This window comes from Aspergillus caelatus (genome assembly GCF_009193585.1).
Source record: "Aspergillus caelatus strain CBS 763.97 unplaced genomic scaffold BDV27scaffold_207, whole genome shotgun sequence".
Classification (NCBI taxonomy): domain Eukaryota; kingdom Fungi; phylum Ascomycota; class Eurotiomycetes; order Eurotiales; family Aspergillaceae; genus Aspergillus; species Aspergillus caelatus.
Window position 1 is genome coordinate 23,622 of NW_022475470.1, and position 23,465 is coordinate 47,086.

The 23,465-nt window shown below is 48.8% G+C and overlaps 6 protein-coding genes across 6 annotated transcripts; 3 read left to right on the forward strand and 3 right to left on the reverse strand.

Annotated features, from left to right (window-relative positions):
• Nucleotides 1-122: 122 nt before the first annotated feature.
• On the forward strand, nt 123-2,193 carry BDV27DRAFT_39047 (DUF890 domain protein). Its single transcript, XM_032076510.1, has 11 exons — nt 123-230; nt 333-419; nt 493-540; nt 590-665; nt 729-739; nt 786-884; nt 936-1,009; nt 1,062-1,191; nt 1,244-1,334; nt 1,384-1,647; nt 1,699-2,193. Exons 2-11 carry the CDS (start codon nt 337-339, stop codon nt 2,110-2,112), a joined length of 1,290 nt encoding a protein of 429 aa, XP_031923636.1. The 5' UTR covers nt 123-230; nt 333-336; the 3' UTR covers nt 2,113-2,193.
• Nucleotides 2,194-3,139: 946 nt separating this feature from the next.
• On the reverse strand, nt 3,140-9,599 carry BDV27DRAFT_134312 (Arf family guanine nucleotide exchange factor SEC7). The gene is made up of 4 exons (XM_032068281.1): nt 5,240-9,599; nt 4,817-5,186; nt 3,715-4,764; nt 3,140-3,660 (listed from the first exon to the last, which is right to left on the reverse strand). The coding sequence occupies exons 1-4, from the start codon at nt 9,468-9,470 to the stop codon at nt 3,339-3,341; spliced, it is 5,973 nt and encodes a 1,990-aa protein (XP_031923637.1). The 5' UTR covers nt 9,471-9,599; the 3' UTR covers nt 3,140-3,338.
• A 298-nt stretch (nt 9,600-9,897) lies between these two features.
• On the forward strand, nt 9,898-14,671 carry BDV27DRAFT_148588 (dihydrolipoamide acetyltransferase component of pyruvate dehydrogenase; the record flags this gene model as incomplete). The annotated part of the gene is made up of 9 exons (XM_032070936.1): nt 9,898-10,004; nt 10,078-10,127; nt 10,199-10,422; nt 10,488-11,531; nt 12,414-12,415; nt 12,488-12,901; nt 13,882-14,022; nt 14,082-14,151; nt 14,225-14,671. The coding sequence occupies 9 exons, from the start codon at nt 9,898-9,900 to the stop codon at nt 14,669-14,671; spliced, it is 2,499 nt and encodes an 832-aa protein (XP_031923638.1).
• Nucleotides 14,672-15,065: 394 nt separating this feature from the next.
• Nucleotides 15,066-16,759, forward strand: BDV27DRAFT_134319 (malate dehydrogenase). The gene is made up of 5 exons (XM_032068282.1): nt 15,066-15,246; nt 15,344-15,461; nt 15,537-15,686; nt 15,748-15,842; nt 15,896-16,759. The coding sequence occupies exons 1-5, from the start codon at nt 15,181-15,183 to the stop codon at nt 16,487-16,489; spliced, it is 1,023 nt and encodes a 340-aa protein (XP_031923639.1). The 5' UTR covers nt 15,066-15,180; the 3' UTR covers nt 16,490-16,759.
• Nucleotides 16,760-17,304: 545 nt separating this feature from the next.
• Nucleotides 17,305-20,274, reverse strand: BDV27DRAFT_148590 (ATP-binding protein; the record flags this gene model as incomplete). Its single annotated transcript, XM_032070937.1, has 3 exons — nt 17,305-17,463; nt 17,531-19,428; nt 19,497-20,274. 3 exons carry the CDS (start codon nt 20,272-20,274, stop codon nt 17,305-17,307), a joined length of 2,835 nt encoding a protein of 944 aa, XP_031923640.1.
• Nucleotides 20,275-22,100: 1,826 nt separating this feature from the next.
• BDV27DRAFT_134323 (uncharacterized protein) lies at nt 22,101-23,356 on the reverse strand. The gene is made up of 2 exons (XM_032068283.1): nt 22,883-23,356; nt 22,101-22,824 (listed from the first exon to the last, which is right to left on the reverse strand). Exons 1-2 carry the CDS (start codon nt 22,991-22,993, stop codon nt 22,459-22,461), a joined length of 477 nt encoding a protein of 158 aa, XP_031923641.1. The 5' UTR covers nt 22,994-23,356; the 3' UTR covers nt 22,101-22,458.
• Between the last annotated feature and the right edge of the window lie 109 nt (nt 23,357-23,465).

Sequence of the window (23,465 nt, forward strand, 5' to 3'; positions counted from 1 at the left end):
CGGAGTATTATTTGGCCTTATAGCCTTACCAAATTAAATTCTTGAGCCTGAGATCTCGTCACCTGATGTTTCCCTCCGCGAATCCACACACCAAGCACTAAAATAGTGTCCCACGGAACTTGCGGAAACCTTGCAATTGCAATTCCTGGACGTACTCGATAAGCGAGCCGCTTCTTGGTGTCTCGAACATCGCCGGTACGCCCCACTCACGCTGAACAACACCATTCAAAGTTAGTGGGTACTTACCCAAAGGTTATAGGATCATTTATGCCTGAATCCTGTGACATGTAGTAAAGCTCGCAACAATGATATACTGACCGGTTTCCATGTAGCACCATGAGGGCAATTCGCAATAACATCTACAAGGATGACGTCGACTTCGCTACCCTTGCACTGCAATCACCGGAGTTCGCGAAGTAGTAAGTCTTACCTTTATCGAACCAGAAGTTTGGAGGTTTCATGTTCCTAGGCGATCATGCTGAGATGTCACAGTCTGAAACCAAATAGTCAATTGGACTTCAGTGATCCGGATGCTGTCCGGTAAGATCTACAATCTGTGGGGTCTGATCTTTCGATTAACTTTCAATAGTCAATTAAGCAAAAGTCTCTTGCAACGAGACTTTGGCCTTAGCGTTCAGATTCCGGAAAATAGGTTATGCCCACCGGTATGTACCAGCTAGTGTACTTCTACATCTATTTCTACACATAAAAACTGACAGCAGTTGTAGGTGCCAAACAGGTGCGCCATGGCCCCGAGTATGAATTTCCATTGCTAATGATGTCAGGTTAAATTATATTCTATGGTTGCAAAGCCTCTTGGACACTACTGGAAAGGAATACCGTGATGACTACGACCCTGGTAGAAAGGTTGTCGGCCTTGACATGTACTTCTCACTCTATTATCAAGCTGGGTAAAATTGATCTAACTTCCACAGAGGAACAGGATGCTGCAGCATATACCCGCTTCTTGGCTGCTCTGTTAGGCCACAGTGGAATTTTATAGCAACAGGTAACATTGACTGTATGAAAGAAGGATAACATAACACTAACGGATACGTTAGACATCGATGATGATAATATACGAACATCTCGAGAAGCCGTGTCTAAGAATAAGTTAGAGTCTCGAATTCGCATTGCCAAGACCGATCCCAGTGGTGCTCTTATTCCCCTGGATAAGCTCGAAGTCGAAGGGTATGTGGACCTGCAGATAAGTCACGTACTTCTGTTCCTAATGTGATTAAAGCCTTGATTTCACAATGTGCAACCCTCCATTCTATACATCGCGCGAGGAGCTAGTGTCCTCAGCGCAGGCAAAAGAACGGCCACCATTTTCTGTGAGCCACATATCCCAGCGCTTAGATTATGTACTTACATTAGATACAGGCGTGCACTGGTGCAGAAGTAGAAATGGTTACCCAAGGAGGTGAAGTTGCATTCGTGTCGCGCATGATTGAAGAAAGCCTCGGGCTCCGCCAGAAAGTCCTATGGTATACGTCGATGCTGGGAAAACTGAGCAGCGTCTCCATACTGGTCGAGAAACTCATTGGACATGGCAATCACAATTATGCGGTCACGGAGTTTGTACAGGGCTCTAAGACTAGGAGATGGGCGATAGCATGGTCGTGGGGTGATCTTCGCCCTTCTGTGGTATGTCTCGCTCCTTCGCACATGCATTCTGTATGATACTGATAGAGACAGGACGTGGCGAGATCGATCACAACCTTTCCAAAACACCTTCTCCCATTCCCGTCGGAATACGTCTTCAATATTCCTCACGGCTCTATCGACTATGCAAGTCAAAAACTTGATAAGGAACTCGCTTCTCTTCCTCTCCAATGGCTCTGGCGCAATAACTTAGCCGTGGGTGTTGGGTTCGCTCTGGAAAATGTGTGGTCCCGCCAGGCGCGTAGGAAGTTGAAAGGTTCGGCTGGTGCAATGCAAAGTATAGATGTAGATGACAGTAGAGCAACATTGGGATTCAAAGTGCATCTGAGGAAAGAAGGCATCGAGGAGAAAGGCGTTCGAGTACTGATAAGATGGCTCAAGGGTACAGATTCGGTTTTGTTCGAGAGCTTCTGTGGCATGGTGAAGAGGAAGCTTGAGGGCAGGTAAGAGGACGCAAAATAAATTCGATTGTTATTAGCGCTCTCGGCCACGGATTCCCTCCAGGTATTCCTCAATAGTAAGGAAAACTAGATGAGCTAGACCAGCTTCACCCGAGTAGCTTCGAAGGTGAACGAGAGTGCAGCCTTCCCAAATCCAGCGTATGTAGTTTTATAGGACAATGAAAAGGCCGGCCGGCCTTTTGACCCGCGCTGTTGGGCGAACTCCCATGCCCGGCGCCATGCCAAACAGTATGGACAGATGTACAACTCATGAAGTTGACGTTAGCACCGAAGGCATACAGTGAGATAGCGGTAGACTGGGATAGGGAAGAAGGATGGAGCTCAGTACTTTGCAACCCGTTTTCTACTACGATTCTTTCGAAAGAGGCTTCACTCGGGAGCGCTATATCTCATCGCACAGTATCATGCTAGAGCCCGGTTGATGGAGCCATGACAATCGCATTCACATTCGTTATCTTGGGCTTCCCTCCAGGTAGCCAGAAGACACGCGGCCCATCCATCGAACATTCGACTTCTTCCCCCTACGACAGCGACACATCCTCGGCTCGCAAATCACCCTAGAAGAGAACCAAGCAGGGCGCGAAAGTAGCACACCTCAGTTCCTCGTAAAGAGCTGACTCCAAGTCATCGCCAGTCCACACCTTTGGATGCGTTTACTCAACCTTGTCAATCGGTCGTATCCCCGCAGGGGCATACTTAGTATTTGAGCAAACGATCGTGAGAAGCCTCGGTTTCAACACGACTAAAGCGAGCACCTTGAACCAGCCAGCTACTTCGGCGCCACTCCCCTCGCCTATCTTATACTGTTTGCCCGGTCTCACTTGTTTGGTCTTTCTACTCTAACGTCTATAAGACTAGGGGGTTGAGGTTTGTTTTGTAGTATACTTGGAGGACTCCGCATTCATGAGACGTTACTTCCACGTTCTTCTGGCGTTTGTAAGACTCGCTGTGCGACCTCGGTAATACAAACTATCTACTGAGGACGGTTTTCGGCGCCCTCCGATTAGGGAAAGTTACGGTCATTAGGAGAGACCCGGTTCGTATAGGTACATACATATATGAAATCCGGCTCACATAGAAAGGTTAAGCACAGAAAAGTAAGTCTACAACAGTCGCCATCCATTGAAAGACAAGCAATCAGGTAGGCGGGATATCCAAAACACGGGGAAAATAAATAAATAATAAAAAAAATAAGGAAAATGAGAGAAGCAATCAACGCCCGATGCTATCTTTACGATGGGAGACCGAGGTTCTCGGGCTAACAGGTGCTTGCGAAGCAGGGATTCCCAATTTTGCTTCACCGATTCTGCGAAGTAATGATTGAAGCGCAATGCGTATTTCAGGGTTCAAGTCGCGACCGAGGAGGTCAACAGATAGCGGGTAGAAGGTTTGGATGTGCTTGTCAAAACCTTCAGAAGGGAAGTTCGTATACCCTTCCAGCACGTCTACCACTACGGGACGCCAGGCGAGCACATTTCGATGTTGTGAATCTTCGTCAAGAAGGACAAAACTGCGAATTATATCGGCACAGAGTCTATAGAAGATCGGTTAGTCGAGAATTAACACTAGGTTGTAACCAGACACTTACGGAATGAGTGCAGCCTCTGTTTCTGCACGGCTGTTCCTCCTTTCCTCCCTCTCATCATGGTACATACGGAAAAGGATGTGGACGTAGGTTGCAGCACTTCCACTTTCCTGCTTGAGAAGGTTTGGCGGCTGCTTCATGAATCCTTGGCGCCAAAGCTGCATGCGGAGTTCTTTGTCCTCGTTGAATTTCTTCGCAAACTGGTAACTCTTCTTCAGGAGCCCCATTAGTCGAAGAAGCTCGTAGCTCGGAATCTGCGCATAAACCTTGTCGTTGGAGAAGAGCTCATGAACAGTTTCGATCATGAGCAACTGAAGGACACAGTTCGTTATGATGCGGTTGAAGTACCGACGACGAGCAACAGTGACCGCAGCTGGCTGTTGCTGTACCTCGGCCTGAGGTCTATAGTCCTCCAGCTCAGAGTTGGCAGCGGTAGGCATGTCCCCTTCCTCATGCTCATGTGCCACATTTTGCAATCCGTTAGTCTTCGAAGAATCGGTAAGACCTTCTCGTGCTGAGGATGTTTCGGCAGTTTCGTGAGTATCTCCTTCATTGCTTGCGCCTTCCCCGTTAGTAGATTTGTGCGATTCGGAAGACTTCGTAGAGATAGCAGCAGCAGCGGTGAACAACTCGTAGGCAGTGGTCTTGCTGAAAAGCTCCACGAAAGCACCAACCACCTTCTCCCAGTGCTCCTGTTTGAACTTCATAACATTCTGCAAGATCAACTGTTGTAAACAATTGCTGCCAATTCGCGCGATAGTGTCGTTCTCTTGACAAATGCATAGTGTAAGGAGCTCCAGTATGCGTCCCAGCATGTATTCTAACGCGTCGAAGTAATGCGTGAAAAGGGTGATCATGTTTCTTAATGCTTGAATCATCGTGGTGGATAGCCACACAGATAGCTCTTCATGGTTGGGTACTTTAGACATCTCCGATTTGGACTGCAATACGACGAAGATAGGATAAAGCAGCTGTCTCCAGAGAACATCCCAGAACTCTTGAGGGTAATCACCACCGTATCTGATCAGCGTTTCGAAAAGGTATGTCAAAGCTCTAAATCTTGTGTTAGTCAAATGCTTGCATGCCAAGGGCAAAGGGAGCTTACCGTGAGCGAACTTCAAGGTCGTCACCAGTCATTAACACGTCTTGGAACGCAATTAGGATAGGGTACCAGAACTGTTCCTCCTTAGATTGGCGGCTAAGTTGCTTGGCAAGGTTCGTATTTTCATCATGATGGAATTCTTCAGCTGACGAGCCACGATGAGAAAGAGGACATTCAGGCGTTCTGAGCATTTTTGAGACAGTTGACTTCAAAGTTTCGATAGCCTGTAACGACTTCTTCTGGAACTTCGAGTTCTTAGAGAACTCTGTCAAACATACGACCAGATCGGGGAAAGCTCCCTGTGTGATCACAACACCAAACCGTGTGTTATAGATCTGGGTAACATGTTCGAAAGCCATATTCACAATGCCCTCTATAATCAAATTAGCGAATTTCAGATAGCAACCCGGGGGAACCATCGCTTACCGTAGGGCTCGCGAGCAGCGACTGTAAAGACGCCAAACATCGTTTTCCAACCAGAGCGAATGTTATCTCCGCGGGCCTGAATCATCTGGATAAGACATCGCAGAATCATATCTTTTACGGTTACCGCGTTGCTATTAGCCATGACATGCTCAAATGGTTTGAGGAAATCTTTTTGAAACTTGAAACCTGGAAGCTCTTCGATCTCCATAAAGCGCATCGACAGCTGACGAAGCGAGTCCAGCGCAAAAAAGACCACCGTTGTATTGGAGTGACATCCAACAAGGTTGAAATGCTGTCCAAGGACTTCCCAAATTTTAGACCATTCGATCCTAACTCTCGTCATGTTATAGTAACTAATCTCAACGAGCTTTTGCAAACTGTAGGTACGTGGAGAGTCGGTTTGTCCGGAAGACTGGATCTCTTGCCAACTTACTTCACTCAGTGCCCGGATGAAGTCAATGATGGCTTCATGAGAGAGATTGGCAGTATTCGTGAAGATTCGATCCACACCCCTAATCATCTCAGCAGATCGGCTTTCCATTGCAGCTTCGGTGCGGAAGGCCGTAGGACCATTGATTGATCGAGGGCGCGGCCGTCTTGATGATTGGAAGGATTTGCGGGAACCATCTGATGATGCTTGAGGCACGATACGCGCCCGCGAAACATCGGGTAATGATCCTTCGTCAACGCCGTCAGTGAGAAGTTGGAGCCGATCCAGCTGGCTAACGCATGTGAGGATCTCTCTCCAGGAGCTTTTGAGATAGTTCCCTTCTGTAAGTGCTACATCAAGCAGAGCTTTCAAAGCCTCGACATTCTTTGCCACCATTTCTCTAATGTTGCCCAAGTTCGTGAACTTAGCCAGAGCCGTTACAAATGCAACTCTGGGAGTCTCCAAGTCGAACGAACAGCTAACTCGGATTGCTAACTTCATTCCTTCCATGCACAGTTTAATCATTTCAAGGTTCTGGGTGTCCTGCATTGGGGCAGACAGGCCGGAAAGGAAAGACATCCAGGTGACATTGAACATAGAACCAACGTGTCGGACAGAGGTAGCAGGAATAAACCTCGAGAGAGCCTCCCTGACTGCCGTTTTTCGTTGCGCCCGAATCAAGCTTCGATAAAGTTGCTCGGTCTTGTTAGCCATCTCTTCAGAGGCCTGGGCGTACTTTTCGCCTTGGATGTCCCTCCCCACTGTGGCAAAGACTTGTCCAGCCCTTGATGCCAACCCTCCAGGTGTGCCTGTGGGCATTCCTACGTTTGCGGCGTGTTCTCTTTCTGTATCAAGAACGATTTCATTACCTGCAATCTCGTCGTAAATAGACGTAAGATATTCCTCAGGTAAGTCCTGATTATCATTGATACCCCTGTTGTTTTTTATGAACTCCTCCTTCGTCATACGACGGCCCTTCATCTTGCTGCTGTGCAGGTCTGTGTTAAGCAAGATGACGGAGTATGCAAGAACGTAAGCCGTGTCAGCATTTGCGAAAGCATTTGGATTTTGGGTTGTGTAGCGCTCTGCAAACTTGAGCATGAAACGATCAATCTTCTGTGCCTCTCCAGGCAGACGGAAATGTTGCAGGAAGCCACGAAGAGCATCAACGAAGCGCCGCTTTGTGAAATCCATCATATCAACAAACGCATGCATGATAGCAATGTTCTCGGCGTCACCTTCACCAAGATATTCTCCTACCATAGCCTTGTCTAGCCGGTCATTACGGAATAACAAGGACGCAATCTCAGCAGGATCGGACTTGATGAAACCTTCTTGTATGAATAGTTTGATGCCACGCTTAGGTTTAAAATTGAACTGCTGGACGGCATTCATGAGCGCAATCTTTCTTTGCTTGACTTTCTCCATCTGGCTTGGATCGTCCTCTGCCACAGGTGTTGACCGACCGGTTCCACCCTCGGCAACATCGACCCTTGGGGATGAAAGGAATGCACCGGCATTTGTGTCCAATGACTCTCTCGAATTGTCAATGGATTTCTGAGACGAGATATTAGTGACAGCCTGATCTGCCATACGCTGAGAGGCCCAATTGTCTAATGATTGCAGTATCTCAACAAGAGATTCGACCGATTGGTGTTTGAGCGTATACTCAGAAGGAACACCCTGCAGATTAGCCTGTTGAATGTTGGCTACATTAGCGGTAGTGAGAGTCGGAGGTAAAGTACCGCGTTGGTGCCACTCAAGTCCTAAACGAGAGATTTTGACATGGTGCTCCTGGAATTGATGCTGCTGGGCTGCGGTAATGGAGACTGGTACGCTGGCGTAGCGAGAAAGCTGTTCGATGATGTTTTGGAAGATGTTCTCCAGTGCGGTCCTGTCGCAGTCATAATTGAGATATATCTCAACTAACGCACGCGGGTCGTCTGCCAATCTTTCCAGAATTTCCATAAAATACTGCTTCTGAAACGCGGGTGCATTTCGCTTCTCAAGTATAGCTAAATAAATCTCTTTCAAGAACACTTCAAGTTCTTTTTTCATCATCACTCTCATATGCTTGAGCATAAGCCAGAAGATTTCACAGCACACCTCGAAAACTCTGGGCACCGAGCTGGAGCCGTTTCGGCTAAGGCTTAGGCAAAGGTGAGGCCGAACAGCTTGTAGAAGAGTCATAGCGTCCGAGCTGTTGGAGCTTTGCTTGATCGTCAATAGAGGGGACGTGAAAACGGCAATGTGAGTGTTGATTAGATAGTGAATGTGGTGCAGAGACAACAGTTTTGATCTCATGTTTTGAGACTTCAAATCCTGCTGTTGTTCGTGGCTAAGGATCTTGTGACTCAGCTTGCATAGAGCTCGGAAAACCAGGAAAGCATCTTTAACATATACTTCGTCTTCATCATCATCTAAGCCTTCACCGTCTTCTCTCTCCTCCCCTGAAATTGATAAGGACCTCACTGGGGTCTGGCGGGCCTTGGCGCGCGTAACTGTTGTTGGGGCATTGTCATTCACGGATGTAATGTCTTTGTTCGACTCGAAACTTTGCAATGTCAACTTCTCAGTAGGTTCCTTAGCAACGGGTTGATCCGGGACGGTAGCAGAGGCGACGTCAGACGCTTGGTCTTCATCATTGGTTTGAGGGGTTTCCGTGGGATCCAGGGTTACAGTGTCAGAAGAGGACCCCTGTGCCTTTTCGCCATCGCGCATATGTAGTTCTTTCAATTCAAGCCTCACGCGAACACGGTCAAAAACTGTGCTGACCATCTGAGTCAACGATCCCTGGGCGATCTGCTGGTTTTGACTGGACTTCGAGTAGATGAAAATATTGTATATCTGGCGGACAGCTTTAAGGAGACCAGCTCCGTGAACCACAATTTTGTCATTTAGAACTGCCGCAAGGAGTGATTTTAGTATTTGTTGTTGGACCTCGATGGGCGTGGCTTCGTTCTCGAAACAGTCGCAGATCGCATCGATAGCTCGTTCAATCAGCGGTGGATGCTCTTGCGTGGGTTCGGTTTGGGAGACATTGCCATCCTGGGCACTAGGGAAAGCGAAGTATGAATAGGTGATAAGTTTCCCGATGCAATCGAGTGCTGTTACTTGCAGAGGGACGCTAAGAGTCTTGGTTGCAAGAAGTAAAGGGCGAAAGATAACTTCCGGATCTATGGGTTGGCCATCCGATTGCTTGACATTCGCAGTTGCACTCTTCACGGCGTCCTCTAATTCTTTGGTTCTCCGGGCTTCTCGGGATGCGCCAATGGTGTCAAGCGCTGTTACAATGAAGACAGTGGAGCTAACGGGAACTGAACGGTGCGTTGCAAACGTAGCAGTCGTTGACCTCGAATCTGAGCGCACGCGAGGGTCCGGGGCAGGCAAATCTTGAGGCGGTACAGATTCTCTATCTGGGTTCTCGTCGGGAGAGCTCTGTTCGAGACTAACTTCCTGTCCATCATCTTGTGTGTTGTCTGCATTTTCATCCTTCGCTTCCGACTGTTCGGATGCTGGGGGCTGAACAGCGTCCTTCGGGGGTGCTGAAGGTGTTTCTACAGGCTCAGTAGGTTCAGTAGAGTCCAATTCGGTTTGTACTTGCCTGTGACCTTGTGAATCATCCACATCGATCTTTAGGCATTCCATCTCCTCGGGGAGCGTGGGCTTATCCTCTTGGACAGCATCGGGGGCTTCGGAGTGCGTGGAAACATCTACCCCATGCTCTTTGTTGTCTGCCTGCGACAGAGCCGGAGGTGTTTGGGTTGGCTCATTGGCAGAGCCATTCTCAACTTCCGCCATTTATGCGAGACTCCGTCCGGAGCAATCCAAATAAGGCATATGAGGGGTCCACATGGACAAGTAAATTCAGGACTAGAAGCAGTGAGGAGAGTAGCACTCCATACTAAGTTACTAGCCCGCTAGTGGAACTGATGCGTGTCTTCTCCGGCGGACGGGGATAATCTACGGACGCCGATTCGTGCCAGGTACGCGACGGAGACCTGCTTACAACTTACCTAAGCAGGACACCGGCGGCACCCGGCGACACTATTCCGATCTCTCACCGGGAAGCTCAACAGAAAAGTTCCTAGAGCTGCACTCCTCAACTCTTTGATACCGGGCCCTTCCACCTGCCAGATATACCTCTCGCCCGCCCTTCCATCCTCTCTCCTCTCTTTGTCGCATCCCGGGCCCTTTCATTGTATCATACTCACAGCATTCAGGCACCATGGTCGCCAGTGCTGTCCGGATGCGCACTCCCAGCGCCATGCTCATCAAAGGCGCCTCCTCCCTGAGGAGGCCGCAGGTTATGCACAGATTCAAGGATGCTGTTCAGTATGTTATAGCCTTCGCTTTAACTCTCAAATTTCATATTCAGAAAGGCTGACGTTGTTATCCCTATTTTCAGACCCCAATTGCCCGCCTTCGCTGCCCTTTCCCGCTACTATGCCTCCAAGTGTACGCCCGTCCAGATTTTATCCCTGCTATCTCATAGTGCAGTCGTCGAATTCTAACATGTCGAGTGGCAGCCTTCCCCCCTCACACTATCATCAGCATGCCTGCTTTGTCGCCAACAATGCTTGCTGGAAACATCGGTGCCTGGCAAAAGAAGCCCGGCGATGCCCTGCAGCCCGGAGATGTTTTGGTCGAGATTGAGACCGATAAGGCACAGATGGACTTTGAGTTCCAAGAAGAAGGTGTCTTGGCTAAGGTTCTGAAGGAAACTGGTGAGAAGGAGGTTGCTGTCGGTTCTGTATGTGCTGCGATGCAAATTTTCATTGTGTCCCCGTATTGCATTTACTAATTGCGCGTCAACAGCCTATCGCCGTCCTCGTCGAAGAGGGTACTGATGTTTCGTCATTCGAGTCGTTCACCGCTGAGGATGCCGGTGGTGACAAGGGCGCTGCCCCAGCTCAGGAGAGCAAGGAAGAGTCCAAGGGTGCTGCTGATGCTGCTCCCGCTTCTACACCTGCCCCCGAGCCTGCTGCTCAGGAGCCCGAGACCTCGGGCGAGAAGCTTCAGCCCAGTCTTGACCGCGAGCCTACCATCAGCCCCGCTGCTAAGGCTCTTGCTCTGGAGAAGGGTGTGCCAATCAAGGCCCTTAAGGGTACTGGCAGAGGCGGTCAGATCACCAAGGAGGATGTTGAGAAGTACAAGCCCAGCGTTTCTGCCGCTGCTGGTCCTACCTATGAGGATATCCCTCTTACCTCCATGCGCAAGACTATTGCCAACCGCCTTCAGCAATCTACCAGAGAGAACCCCCACTTCTTCGTCTCGACTACTCTGTCTGTCACCAAGCTTCAGAAGCTCCGCCAGGCCCTTAACGCCTCCGCCGATGGCAAGTACAAGCTTTCCGTCAATGACTTCCTTGTCAAGGCTTGTGCCGCTGCTCTTCAGAAGGTACCTGCTGTCAACTCCAGCTGGCACGAGGAGAACGGCCAGGTTGTCATCCGCCAGCACAAGACTGCCGACATCAGTGTTGCCGTTGCCACCCCTGCTGGACTGATCACTCCTGTTGTGAAGAACGTCCAGGGTCTCGGCCTCTCCAGCATCTCTAACTCTATCAAGGACCTTGGCAAGCGCGCTCGCGACAACAAGCTTAAGCCGGAGGAGTACCAGGGTGGTACTTTCACCATCAGCAACATGGGAATGAACCCTGCCGTTGAGCGGTTCACTGCCGTTATCAACCCCCCTCAGGCTGGTATCCTGGCTGTCGGTACCACCCGCAAGGTTGCCGTCCCTGTCGAGACCGAGAACGGTACCGAGGTTGTGTGGGACGACCAGATCATTGTGACCGGTAGCTTCGACCACAAGGTGGTCGACGGTGCCGTTGGTGCTGAATGGATTAAGGAGCTGAAGAAGGTTGTTGAGAACCCCTTGGAGCTGCTGCTCTAAGGTCGATCTGGTCTGTTTGGGATTCCAAAATGCCAGATGTATTACCTATCTACGACCGGAGTTCCTTTTAGCATTTGTTTTAATATGTATTAAAAATCATTCTAGTGTTTTTTGACCGTAATTGGTCTGTCAAGTACAGTGCATCAGATCTAAATCCATTTCCTATGTTCCCTTAAAAATTCTATTCCTGGGTCAAATCCGTAGTTAGGCTGCTGTTGACTGCAGAGGCGTCTGATTGAAGACAATTCTCTAAGCCCAGTACCAATCGCAAGTCACTAATCATGTTCCAAATTTAATTAATTCCTTTCGACTCAATTCTCGACGAGAGCCAAGCCTTTTTCTTTACAGTCGAATGTGACGATGGCGGGTCTTGGCAGTGCTCCAACTCCACCGGCTGATCAGTGACGTGATGTCATTCTTTCACGGCTGCTCCTGCGCCCTGGCATTCGTATAAATCCATGCATGCGTCTTCTCTCAAACTTTACTTCATTTCCATCTGACAGTGCCTTTAAAGTGCCATTCTCAGTTCCCCCTTCGATCCGTATCCCTTTCCTTTAACTTTTCCAGGTAGGCCAATATTGTGTCCTCTACAAACCATGATAGATCTCGTGTTACAGTCTTCTAGCCATGCTTCCGCCGAACTAACTCTGCCGCAGACCATAAATACATAACCTTCCAATCTTCTATCTACGTTGCACTCCAAACATGTCCTACGCCGAAGTAGCCGCTAAGGGCCCGGAGCAGTCTGCAGAAGAGGTATGTGACATCCCTACCCATACCTTCTTTGCCTCCAATAATCTTGCACAATAATCTTGCACATGTTGGTGTCAGGACTAACTCTCCAGTTAGGCGTAAGTCGACACATGGCCTGTCTATAAAACTAGTTACGCACCAGGATGTCCCTCTGACTAATTGAAATAAAGCCGTGCCCCAAGCGTTGGTGGAGTCTATAAGGATGAATCCGAGAGCACCGCCTCGTTAGTCGATGTAGATTCGCAACACGTCACCGTCGTGGAGTCAGATTTCCTGGATCAAGACATCAAGACCACCACTCAAGCTGAGCGGGTAGAACGGGAAGAGTCTGAGGAAAACAAGAAAGCGAGGGAAGAACAGAAAGCCAAAGCCAAGGCCAAGGCCAAGGCTAAGGCTTCTGGCGTTTGCCGCAACTCGGATAATCCTGTCTATATCGGCAACGCTGTGCTTCTCAGCTTGGTAGGCGCAGGGCTGGGGTTCGGTGCATACCGGAAACATGCTGAAGGCAAACTCTCCTGGGAGCTGATTGGACTTTGGTCCGGTGCTGTTGGGGCATTTGGTGCAGTTGATTATTTCGTCAGCAAGTAAGTTGGTGTGCTCAATGTCAATCTTTAAGCCCTTTTGCTAATGCTTAATTCTATTAGATGGTTTCTTCAGAACAAGTACCCTCCCAAATAGATAGAGGGTATTGCTGTCCTGGCGTTCAGTCTCGGGGCCTGTTCTATATGATCTGTCATATATTTCATCATAGCTCTGTTACCCACACTTCCTAAGGGCTGGAGTTGGCGCAGTGGTGGATTTTATTGTTGTATCAGTAATTCATAATGGCATACCCTTCTCCTCGTTTGTCATCGGAGTATCATTGTTGTCTATAATATATTTTAACCAACCAAAGTATGTCGCGAGTAATTGAGCCTCAAGTAAAGTACAATCAAATTAATCATGAGCCATAATATGACTAAGCCAAATGCTAGTCATGCCAATGGTTTATACAGCAATAATAAATTTGCGAAGGTCAATTTATAGTTGAGTATTGCTAAGAAACAATGACAATTGAAATAGTCGGACAAGCTAAAAAAAGCAGCGCCGGGAGGCGGTCAGCGGCGTCAGAATTGTGCGACTGCAAGAACATGTGGCCTTGGCCGGCATTATCTACAAGAACTTAGTAAAGGTACAAACAAAACACCCACATTGCTGTTCCGCCAAAATCACATATTAGTGAGAGTTGCTCAGCGCATTGCACTCAAGGTCCTCCTACGACAGCAGACTCTGTCATATACCGTCCGGTTTCCTAAGCCTGTCCTGTGTTTATATGCAAAGAGCCCACCGTAACGGGGTTGCCTGTGGAAAATGGTACGTCACTCGTGCTGACGTCTGGTTATTGAATTGTGTCTAACAGGTGTATTCTGCAAAGAACTCTCTTTTTAATTCGGCTTTGAAGCAGTCCTCTGCTATCCGTCGAGATCTGGACACATTCGCGCAGTCTCCTGCCACATCCTCGCCCGCATTACAAGGTACTGACTAAACTTTCGCACTACAAAGATAAACAAGTACAAGCCTTCAGTTGTGACGGAAACTTATGCAACGCTATAGGCCAGATCGCAGCTTCACTTGCTTCCTTATCACGCACAGTCGATGACTACTCAGCTTTATCGAAGAAAGAATTGATACCCGAAAAACAACAGAAGGCGTTCGAGAGAGTAAAGTATGAAATTGTAGCCAAGTTGATCATCGAGACAGGCTGGCTGAGACATGGTTCTGCAGTAATTTTCGGTCGGAGCTCACAGATTACCGACAGCATTTCGATCGGCTACGCAAAGAACGAGAGGATGCGGTAAGTTTTTGGGACTTGTTTGGACTCTGCCAACCATGATGTCCGCTGACCCTGATAATCTTGGATGTTATAGCAATCCGTGACAAACCGTAATGAACTACTTGGTCGACGTCCACATCACACAGCGACACCAGAAAACCCATACGCCCAATCTTCCCTTCCACAGTCGTCGGCCTTCGCTCCGTCTTCATCCCGCGGAGGGCTCAGTTTCGGCGCTTCACCCGCAGATTACAACCGTGAGACTCATGCGCTTCGCGAGCAATCTTTCTTGGCCAACACGAGCACGCAGCTTGATGACTTCCTGGACCGGGGACGTGCTGTACTTGCGGATCTTGGACAGCAGCGAGAAGTGTTGAAGGGGACGCAGCGCCGGCTGTATAGTGTTGCTAACACCCTGGGAGTCAGCGGTGAAACCATTCGAAAAGTGGAGCGACGGGCTAAGCAGGACAAGTGGATTTTCTGGGGTGGGGTCGTGATATTCTTCCTCTTCTGCTGGGCTGTATTGCACTTTGTGAGATAAATTATGATCTTTTTGTTGACTGTCAGTGTGGGTTCTCTGGATGTTGCTTGGGTTTGTTTCACAAGCGCAGGTGTTCGGATTGCATTATGATATCATTCTATACTCTTTTTATATTTTCTTTTGTAACTATATGCCATTGAGTTCAACTGAAAGGCTACATGGTCATGAATGTGATGGACTGTTCGAGTTGAGACCGGGAACCAAAATAAACACAAGTCGGGTATTTATACAAATTATATTATACGAGGGTTGAGGCCGGTCCCCATGTGAAGTGACGAATGATTCCGAGTCAGCCGTGCGTGGGGAAAGAATCGGAAACGGAGCGATTTAGCCGCCAACAAACCAAATTCGTTAGTGAATTCCTTCTCACCGGCAACCAACGGCCGCCGATTCCTCTTTCCTTTCTTCCTTTCTCTCCTTTCTCATCCTCGTTTCTTTTCTCTCTCCACCTCACCTCTCCATTTCTCTTAGATAGAATTCATTCTATCCATTCCTACACATCATTCACAATGTTCGCTGCTCGCCAGTCTTTCAACCTCCTCCAGAAGCGCGCCTTCTCCGCCTCTGCCAGCCAGGTGTGTGATTGAACCCATTGAACCTTTCTGTTTCTGGACCTCGGAGCTAGCTCTGCAACAACAAAACCAACATACTAACTTACCTTCTTGTTCACAGGCTTCCAAGGTTGCCGTTCTTGGTGCCGCTGGTGGCATTGGCCAGCCTCTCTCCCTTCTTCTCAAGCTCAACCCCCGTGTTTCTGAGCTTGCTCTCTACGACATCCGCGGTGGCCCTGGTATGTTTTTGCACAGCTTGCAACATCTCCGACTTCGGTGATTTAAAGACAGGACTAACATGCGTGATGCAACAGGTGTTGCCGCTGACCTGAGCCACATCAACACCAACAGCACCGTTTCTGGCTTCGACCCTACCGAATCTGGCCTCCGTGATGCTCTTAAGGGCTCCGAGATCGTCCTCATCCCTGCCGGTGTTCCTCGCAAGCCCGGCATGACCCGTGACGGTATGGGCATCCTGACTTTTCAATGGCACTGGAAACCGAATACTGATTGCATTATCGTCAGACCTCTTCAACACCAATGCCTCCATTGTCCGCGACCTTGCTAAGGCCGCTGCCGAGGCTTCTCCCGAGGCCAACATCCTCGTCATCTCCAACCCTGTATGATGATTTTTACCCAATGTCCCCAGTTTTCTCGCGCTAATTGTAATCAGGTCAACTCCACCGTCCCCATCGTCTCCGAGGTCTTCAAGGCCAGGGGTGTCTACAACCCCAAGCGTCTCTTCGGTGTCACCACCCTTGACGTTGTCCGTGCCTCTCGCTTCATCTCTCAGGTCCAGAAGACCGACCCCTCCAACGAGGCCGTCCCTGTCGTCGGTGGTCACTCCGGTGTGACCATCGTCCCTCTCCTCTCTCAGTCCAACCACCCCAGCATTGAGGGTGAGACCCGCGATACTCTTGTCAACCGCATCCAGTTCGGTGGTGATGAGGTTGTCAAGGCCAAGGATGGTGCTGGCTCTGCCACCCTCTCCATGGCCATGGCTGGTGCTCGCATGGCTGAGTCCCTCCTCAGGGCCGCTCAGGGTGAGAAGGGTGTCGTTGAGCCCACCTTCGTCGACAGCCCTCTTTACAAGGACCAGGGTGTTGACTTCTTCGCCTCCAAGGTTGAACTCGGCCCCAACGGTGTTGAGAAGATCCTCCCCGTTGGCCAGGTCAACGCCTACGAGGAGAAGCTCCTCGAGGCCTGCCTTGGTGACCTCAAGAAGAACATCCAGAAGGGTATCGACTTCGTCAAGGCCAACCCTTAAATTACTCTCATGAGGTAAACTAGACCGTCTGCAGCTCTTTTCCTCCTTGTATAATAGTCATGTGTATGACATTTTACGCCTATTACCCATCGTGTATGCTTCCACTTGCATCGGCTTTATATTGGAGGAGATGCAGCTGCAGTTTGTTTCTGGAGCAATGACGAGCTGATGGATAGTCAATTGACGATTCCTTCTGCGCCGTTTCATGATGGCAAAGGCGACGAACATGTATTTCTTAAACTTTTCCGAAAATATAATTGATTCCCCTGATTTCCGTATTCTACCCCAATGCCTCGTCTAAGATATCCTGTATACAACTTGTAGCCATGATGCGATATGTGACAAAACCGATGGACCCGCTTTACCGAGGCATATAGATCGATCTTATCTGATGCGATGTGATTATCTTGGTCTCCATTCTTAATTCTGTCTTTATTCCTCTATCTCTTATCCTAAAACCCCCAGAACCAGGCCATCTGCAAGGTTTTCGTGAATTCATCCCTCATCGTTAAAAAAAGAAATACCAATCAAACCAAGACCCGCCACAGATATGAAACATAAACAAATGAAGAACGAAATGCACGAAAAGAGGAGAGAGAAGGCCAGGACCAAAAAGGGAACGCCTCAGTCCGCGAAAAACAAGATCAAAAGTTAAATAAATTAATAAGATGGACTGAACACCAACGAATAGCTAATCTCTCGAGGAAAAAATCGTGACGATCTCGTATCATCTCATTTCATTTCTCATTGCGTTTCTCATATTCTTGTGTTAGTTATCGCTCGTAAGTCGTATCTGCTCTTGTATTTGTTGTGTCTTATGTGTAGCTTCTCATCGCATCGATGTATCCTGTTCCACCGCGGAGATCGTGGTCGAATGTTTCTGCTACTTCTAAGACTCTCTTGATGTGTTCCATGGAGAGAGGGGTTCTCTCGTTGACGGCTAGGGCTTGCGCGGTGCGGACGGAGTTTTTGATCTGGGGTATGTATTAATTTTGGGTTCTTTAGGATGGATTGGAGATGTAGTGGATGGGGTAAGCTTACCTGTCGTCCGTTGAGATTATGTCGAGCCAGAGCATCGAAGTCTTTCTCGGTGAAGGTTGCTGTTTGCACGCCGTCCATCGCTTGGACTTTCTCAAGGAACATTTTCCATACGCTTCGCTTCGCCTTGGTGGTGAGGTCGCCGTACCGCAGGGCGACGTGGATACGGGATTGGAAGGCATCGTCGAAGGTTTCCACTCGGTTAGTTGTCAGGAAAAGAATACCTTGGAAGTACTCCAGGAGACGGAGGAAGATGCTAACGAGAGCATTGCGGTGGATATCCTGGATCGTGCGCTTCTCGAGGAATATATCTGCTTCGTCGAGCAGGAGCACGGCGCCCCAGGAATGGGCGATATCTAAGATCTTGTTGAGCTCAGCTTCCAGGGTCCGGGAGTCCGTTCCGAGCTCTCCCGCGCTGACCATGTACAATGGACGTTTGAGCAGCTCGGCGATGCCTTCGGCTGTCAGGGTTTTGCCTGTGCCTGGTGGTCCGTGGAGCACAGCGACTAGACCTTTGCCCTTGCCTTGAATAACGTCGTCGATGTTCTGTGCGGCGCAGAAAGTGTGGGATTCCACAAGGGCCTTGACAATTGATTTCTGATTGTCTGGAAGGACCAGCGAATCGAATGCGTCTTCATTCCAGTCGATGTCGCTGATGCCCGAGATGCTGAATTCTAACCATAATTTCTCGCTGAAGGCAAATCCCAGAACCACCGGACTGGCTATCAGCAGTTCTTCTTCGGTGAAGTCTCTCTCGGATGGGTCCTCTACTTGGTCCATTTGCTCCTTGTGGATTTCATTGCCATTCTCATCTAGCTCAACTTCAACCACGTGCGGTGTGCCCTCCTTATCCTGGATGACTTTGTACCGGACTCTAGGGGCATCTGAGTCCCGACGGTGGACGTATGGGCCATCTGAGTCAGATTCTGACACGCAGCAGCATCCGCCATCACTACCGGCAGCGTCGGAGTCATCGATATAATCTGCATCTTTCGGGCGGACAGTGCTGATGGGATAGTTAGGGTTGATCCGGCGGTGAATTGCAGGATCGATCATAACTCTTCCGTTGATGTTGACTTTGATGACAGACCGCTTCTTCTTGTAGAAAGCCATGCCTTTGTGGAACCGGTAGTTCATACCTCTCATTGATACAAACTTCTTGCCTCTCTCAATTAATTTGGTTTTAACGTCCTCAGCCTCTCGATGGTACTTCAGCGGGTAACAGCTGAGGCTGGTTATCTTGCGAGCACCCTTGAAGCTTTCCACTTCGGCCAACATTGTTCCCATGCCAAAGGATTTCCCATCATATTCAAGGTAGCGGCCTTCAATACTGTACCACTGGCCTTTCATGAAAGAGGACTCCTTGGTGGCATACTCGAGCTTAAATGCGCGTGGCTCGTCCTGATTCCCGTACGTCGGGGTGTATGCAATGGTGTTCGGCTTGAACAACGCCCAGAGTAGATCGAAGGTAATTGTGTTGGCTTCTAGCAGCGGATACAAGGTCTTCTTGGTCTCGGCGTAGTCCGTATCCAGGTACTTGACGAGAACCTTGAGATGGGCCGCCTTGGCTGCAGCTACCTTTTTAGCTTTTTTCTTTTTCTCCGTTTTAGCCTGTTGCTTTAGGTCTTTCATGTATTGGCGGGTCTCTTCAAGATATAAGAAAAGCATATTGGGGTCAACGACGGCTGTCTCCTGCACTAAGCTGACCCCCTTAACGCCATCCATCACCTTGGTAAGTGCATCGCGAATGTACTTGCTTTTCAAATCTACCACGGTTTCCGTGTACTTGTTATCCCAGTCAAATTTGCGGCGTACGGTGAAGAGATATTGGTCCCATTCATTGGCATCTGGGTCATCCATAGTCTCTGTAAGCTTGAAGTTATGGATGGTATTATCCCACACTGAGAGCCAAATCATCTGGTTAGCACTGGTCGTTCTGATCAGCAGATTGATCAAGGTTCGCACATACATTCATCTACCCGCTTGAAAGCTATCTTTGAAGCAGCTTTCTTTCTGCCCTTGGACTTTCTTTCGCCGTCGGATGAGTTCCGTTTACCACGGGTTCTGTTACGACGCCTACCATCACCTCGTTTCAGTCTCAATGAGGCTAATCGCTCTTCCGCAAGCAAGAGTGCCGTGTCGTCTGGGTCAGCTTCCTCGTCTGAGTCCTCCAGGTCCTCCGATGAGTCCTCCTGGGACCGGAGTTTCTTAGCCTTTTTTCGCGCCCTGAGCTTGGATACAAGCCGCTTGACAGCCTTCTCATCGAGGGCGGTATCGTCATCTTCACTTTCATCTGGGTCGGACTCAGACTCGGATTCATATTGCGACCGAGACTTCTTCTTCCGACTGCTCCTCAGCGACTTCTTTGTCTTGTTCTTTGTCCCTCTCCGCCGATGTGTCCTTTCTGGCTCCGATTCAGATGAGCTGGAAGGAGATTCTTCGTTTTCGGATGCAGATTCCTCAGCGCTGGAGCTATCGGCAGAAGAATCCGACTCCTCGGAACTATCATCACTAGGTGTGACTACGGACGAGGTCTTGGACTTATGGCTCTTCTTTTTCGAATCGCGATTGCGGCCGTTAGGGTCTTTTTCCTTGGACGGATGTTTTTTGCAAGCCGAGGCACTTTCTGACACGGCGACGGATGATTTCGCATCTGGCTTGATAGTATTGTTGTCGACCGGCGGCTCGGCCTCATGTTTATTTTCCGACCCGGCGGCGGCGGCAGTCGTCACGCTGGAATCGGCCATGGCTTCAGGGCGCTGATTAGATAGGTCCCGCTGTGGAGCTGCTTCGGGGAGCGGAACAGATGGGGTCAAGAGCGGATCCGAGCTTTGCTCTTTTTGTGGCTCGGGCTCTGTGACGGACTGTTGAGCTGTGTTGTTAGAGCTAGAATCTAGAGGGGTAGCACTGGATGACATTGTCAGTGACCTCTAGTAAGTGGGAGGGAATATAGCCGTGACAGGTTTAATACGGGATATTATGAATGAAATGGAGGATTGGGGTGTGAATGTAGTAGGTACCGGTGGGATCAGGTGCACGAAGAGAAGGGCGAAGATCAATACATATAATATCCCACAATGAGCGGAATAAACCAGCTTATCTGAACTGACGTACGAGCTCTGACGCCTAAGCCCAGAGATCACAGACTAGGTTGGCGCCTTGCTTCGTATAACTGGAATGGATTGGCCGGCGACTTGAGGGCTCTTCTGGCGGTGAGAATGAGGCGGAAGATTTCCAATGCCCTACGACTTGGGCGCGGGATGTATCGAGAACGAACGAGCAGTAGGTAGCATGAAAGCAACCTTACCGCGGAAGTTGAAAGGAAATCAGGGATCACAGAGCGGAGACTGGCGTGGTCATTGAGGGAATTGACGAGGAAGTTCTCCGGGAAAGTAGCAGTAAGAGAGGGATCGTGAGATGATGGCACATTATAAAAGGGCGGCTGATAAAAACAAGGCAACAATGCATAGGGACAAATTGTTGGACAGTTACGGATTCTACTAGTAGGAAGAAGCAAAGCAATGATGCCTGAGAGCTGCATGTCCCAATCACGGCTCTGCCTGAGGCGCTGACTTGTTGTCAGCGCTTCAGTTCAGCCCCACGATGCAGGCATCCCTACCAATAATTGTTTGCCCCAGAAATACATTCCAATGGCGCAGATCCAAAATAGAGTCTTTTTCATTCTGGATTTTATTTGTTCTCTGCCTAATTTAGGTATTCATGACTCACTACGATGAGTATGGGCTGTAACTCTATATCGGGCCAGATGACCACCGGGCAACTGAAATATCCGATATATTAGAACATTTCATTGCTTTTCAGCCTGAAGGATGCCTTGGGGAGAGACCGTAAGTAGTAATGATAATAATAATTAATAAAAAAAAAATAAAATCAAAGATCGTCATGAGCCAAAGGACCAGACCTGCCGATCTTTGGGTTACACAACTGTGACCGCAGGAATCGGCGATGATTTCTAGTCTCTTTCCTCTTCCCCTCATCCCTGCCTTTGAAACGCATGCAGGTAGTTTGTGCGCTAGTGCAGCTGTACTGTACTTTTTGCTCTTAGGGCACTGAGCTATATCTATCGGTGATTCTATAGGGGGATGCAGGTCGGGGTAAGGGATAGCGTACTGAGAAGTATTCTAAATATAGTAGTTAATACCTAGCTCTCTCTCTCATAGTAGACTATATGCAACGAGGGTTAAATAAAAGAAGAAAAGGAGGAAGGGAAAAACAAACGACTATTCGAATGACAGTAACAGATCGCATTTGAGGTGCATTTAGTTAAGTTACCTTACCTCTATTTCGATCACTAAAACACGTAATGCAAATCCACTAGAATCCCAATCCCGAATACTTGAGCTCAACCCAGTATAGACAAGGATGAGGGTGCAATCCGAACAGGATTTATTCCGATTGAATAACCTCGTGCCAGATGTCCCCGCCTGGACGGAACTCTCGTCAGCTGAAGAACTAAACCGGATATTTTTTGCCCTATCGTGGCTTATCGGTCGACTTTTAAACCAGCCAGGGTATGTGTTAGACTTGACTTCATGGAAAAGGGTTATGCTTACAGGATTCTACTGAAAATTCGCCATAGCTACCCAGCTGTGTCATCTTCAATTGTATCTAGCCCAAGTACCTACTTGCCATGCCATTTCCTACCTCAGACTTGCTCCCCACCTCCCATGGAAACCCAACAAACCTCAGAGCCTCTCATTCCTCCTCTTTGACAGCATCAAGATGGTTATTGCTCTTAGCCAAATCCTTGAACTTCTTCTGCAAAGCAGCAACAGGGTACTTCTTCCCACCATCTGCCTCAATAGCCTCCATAAGTCTAGACCACTTCTCCTGCTCAAACTTCTCCTCAATCTCCTTCTTTAAACGAAGAAGTCTCGCTTCCTACGCACAATTACCGTCAGCATATATCATCACCAAGTCCAGGAAAAGTAACGAAAAAAAGAAGAAGAACATACATCTTCCCCAGTAAACTCCACAAAATTCGCCTTCATAGTCGTATACCTCATTCGAAGCGTACTAGTCCCCACCTTGATACCAGTCATCTTCATCCAAGACTCGTTAATCTCACCCCAGTTTTTGCCCTCTTCATCCCGCATCTGGATAATCATTCGATCAGATAATCCGGCCGCCTCGAAAGAGGTCGGGATGGGTCCGATAGTTTTCTTTGAGGGGCTGGATCCCGCTGCTGCCTTGGCCTTCTTGGGAGGTGAGGCTTTCTCACCGTTGGCAGCGGCGAATTTCTTGCCGCGCTTGGTGGAGGTACTTGTTGCTGCGGCCTGCAGATTTTGTTTAGTTCGTTGGTTAGCGGCTTGGTGGCCTGGGGAAAGGGCTTACTGAGGGGGAGGGGACCGAAGTTTTAGTAGTATTGCCGTTGATGGGGGTGAATTCGGGCATGGTGCTCTCCTGTGAGGCGGGTGTGGGTGGAGTTGGAGGTGCTTGGTCCATTGTTGGCTGGCTGGCTGGTTGGTTCTTTGGTAGATAGGTACGTGGATCTTGTGAGAGGTGGATGATTTTGAGAGGTGAGCTGGGATTCGAGATATCGAGCTTTCGGTCGTGAATGGTAAGAGAGAGCAGTGTAGTAACACTGCAGCTGTACAGACTATGGATGTTGAAGTGTTTAGGATATCAAGGTAGTCTGATGAGATGAAGGGAGTAGTGATTAGAGGAGCACGGTGAAATAAAAGAAGTCCTAGTCGATTCGCTAAGGAAACAAGTGTTGCTGGGTTACTGAGATTCTCTGACCAGTGAATGTGTTGAGACTTGCCGATTACACTGCCAGTGTTGGTGAAGGGTTGTAGAGGATTAGACGGCCTGAAGCTTCGATTATCATGCAGGTAAGGACAAAATGAATTGTTCTACAGCACTCTTTCTTTGAAACTAAAGCAGAGAAGTTAGATCGTTGAGTAATGGTATCCGT

Bases quoted from the DNA above. Each gene is read 5' to 3' on its own strand.
- BDV27DRAFT_39047 (XM_032076510.1), top strand. From the start codon at position 337: ATGAGGGCAATTCGCAATAACATCTACAAGGATGACGTCGACTTCGCT. The intron at 1,010-1,061 runs GTAACATTGACT...CGGATACGTTAG, and splicing joins GTGGAATTTTATAGCAACAG to ACATCGATGATGATAATATA. The intron at 1,335-1,383 runs GTGAGCCACATA...CATTAGATACAG, and splicing joins AAGAACGGCCACCATTTTCT to GCGTGCACTGGTGCAGAAGT.
- BDV27DRAFT_134312 (XM_032068281.1), bottom strand. From the start codon at position 9,470: ATGGCGGAAGTTGAGAATGGCTCTGCCAATGAGCCAACCCAAACACCT. The intron at 5,187-5,239 runs GTAAGCGATGGT...ATTTGATTATAG, and splicing joins CGCTGCTCGCGAGCCCTACG to AGGGCATTGTGAATATGGCT. The intron at 4,765-4,816 runs GTAAGCTCCCTT...CACAAGATTTAG, and splicing joins GACCTTGAAGTTCGCTCACG to AGCTTTGACATACCTTTTCG.
- BDV27DRAFT_134319 (XM_032068282.1), top strand. From the start codon at position 15,181: ATGTTCGCTGCTCGCCAGTCTTTCAACCTCCTCCAGAAGCGCGCCTTC. The intron at 15,462-15,536 runs GTATGTTTTTGC...GTGATGCAACAG, and splicing joins CGACATCCGCGGTGGCCCTG to GTGTTGCCGCTGACCTGAGC. The intron at 15,843-15,895 runs GTATGATGATTT...AATTGTAATCAG, and splicing joins TCCTCGTCATCTCCAACCCT to GTCAACTCCACCGTCCCCAT.
- BDV27DRAFT_134323 (XM_032068283.1), bottom strand. From the start codon at position 22,993: ATGGACCAAGCACCTCCAACTCCACCCACACCCGCCTCACAGGAGAGC. The intron at 22,825-22,882 runs GTAAGCCCTTTC...CAAAATCTGCAG, and splicing joins CTTCGGTCCCCTCCCCCTCA to GCCGCAGCAACAAGTACCTC.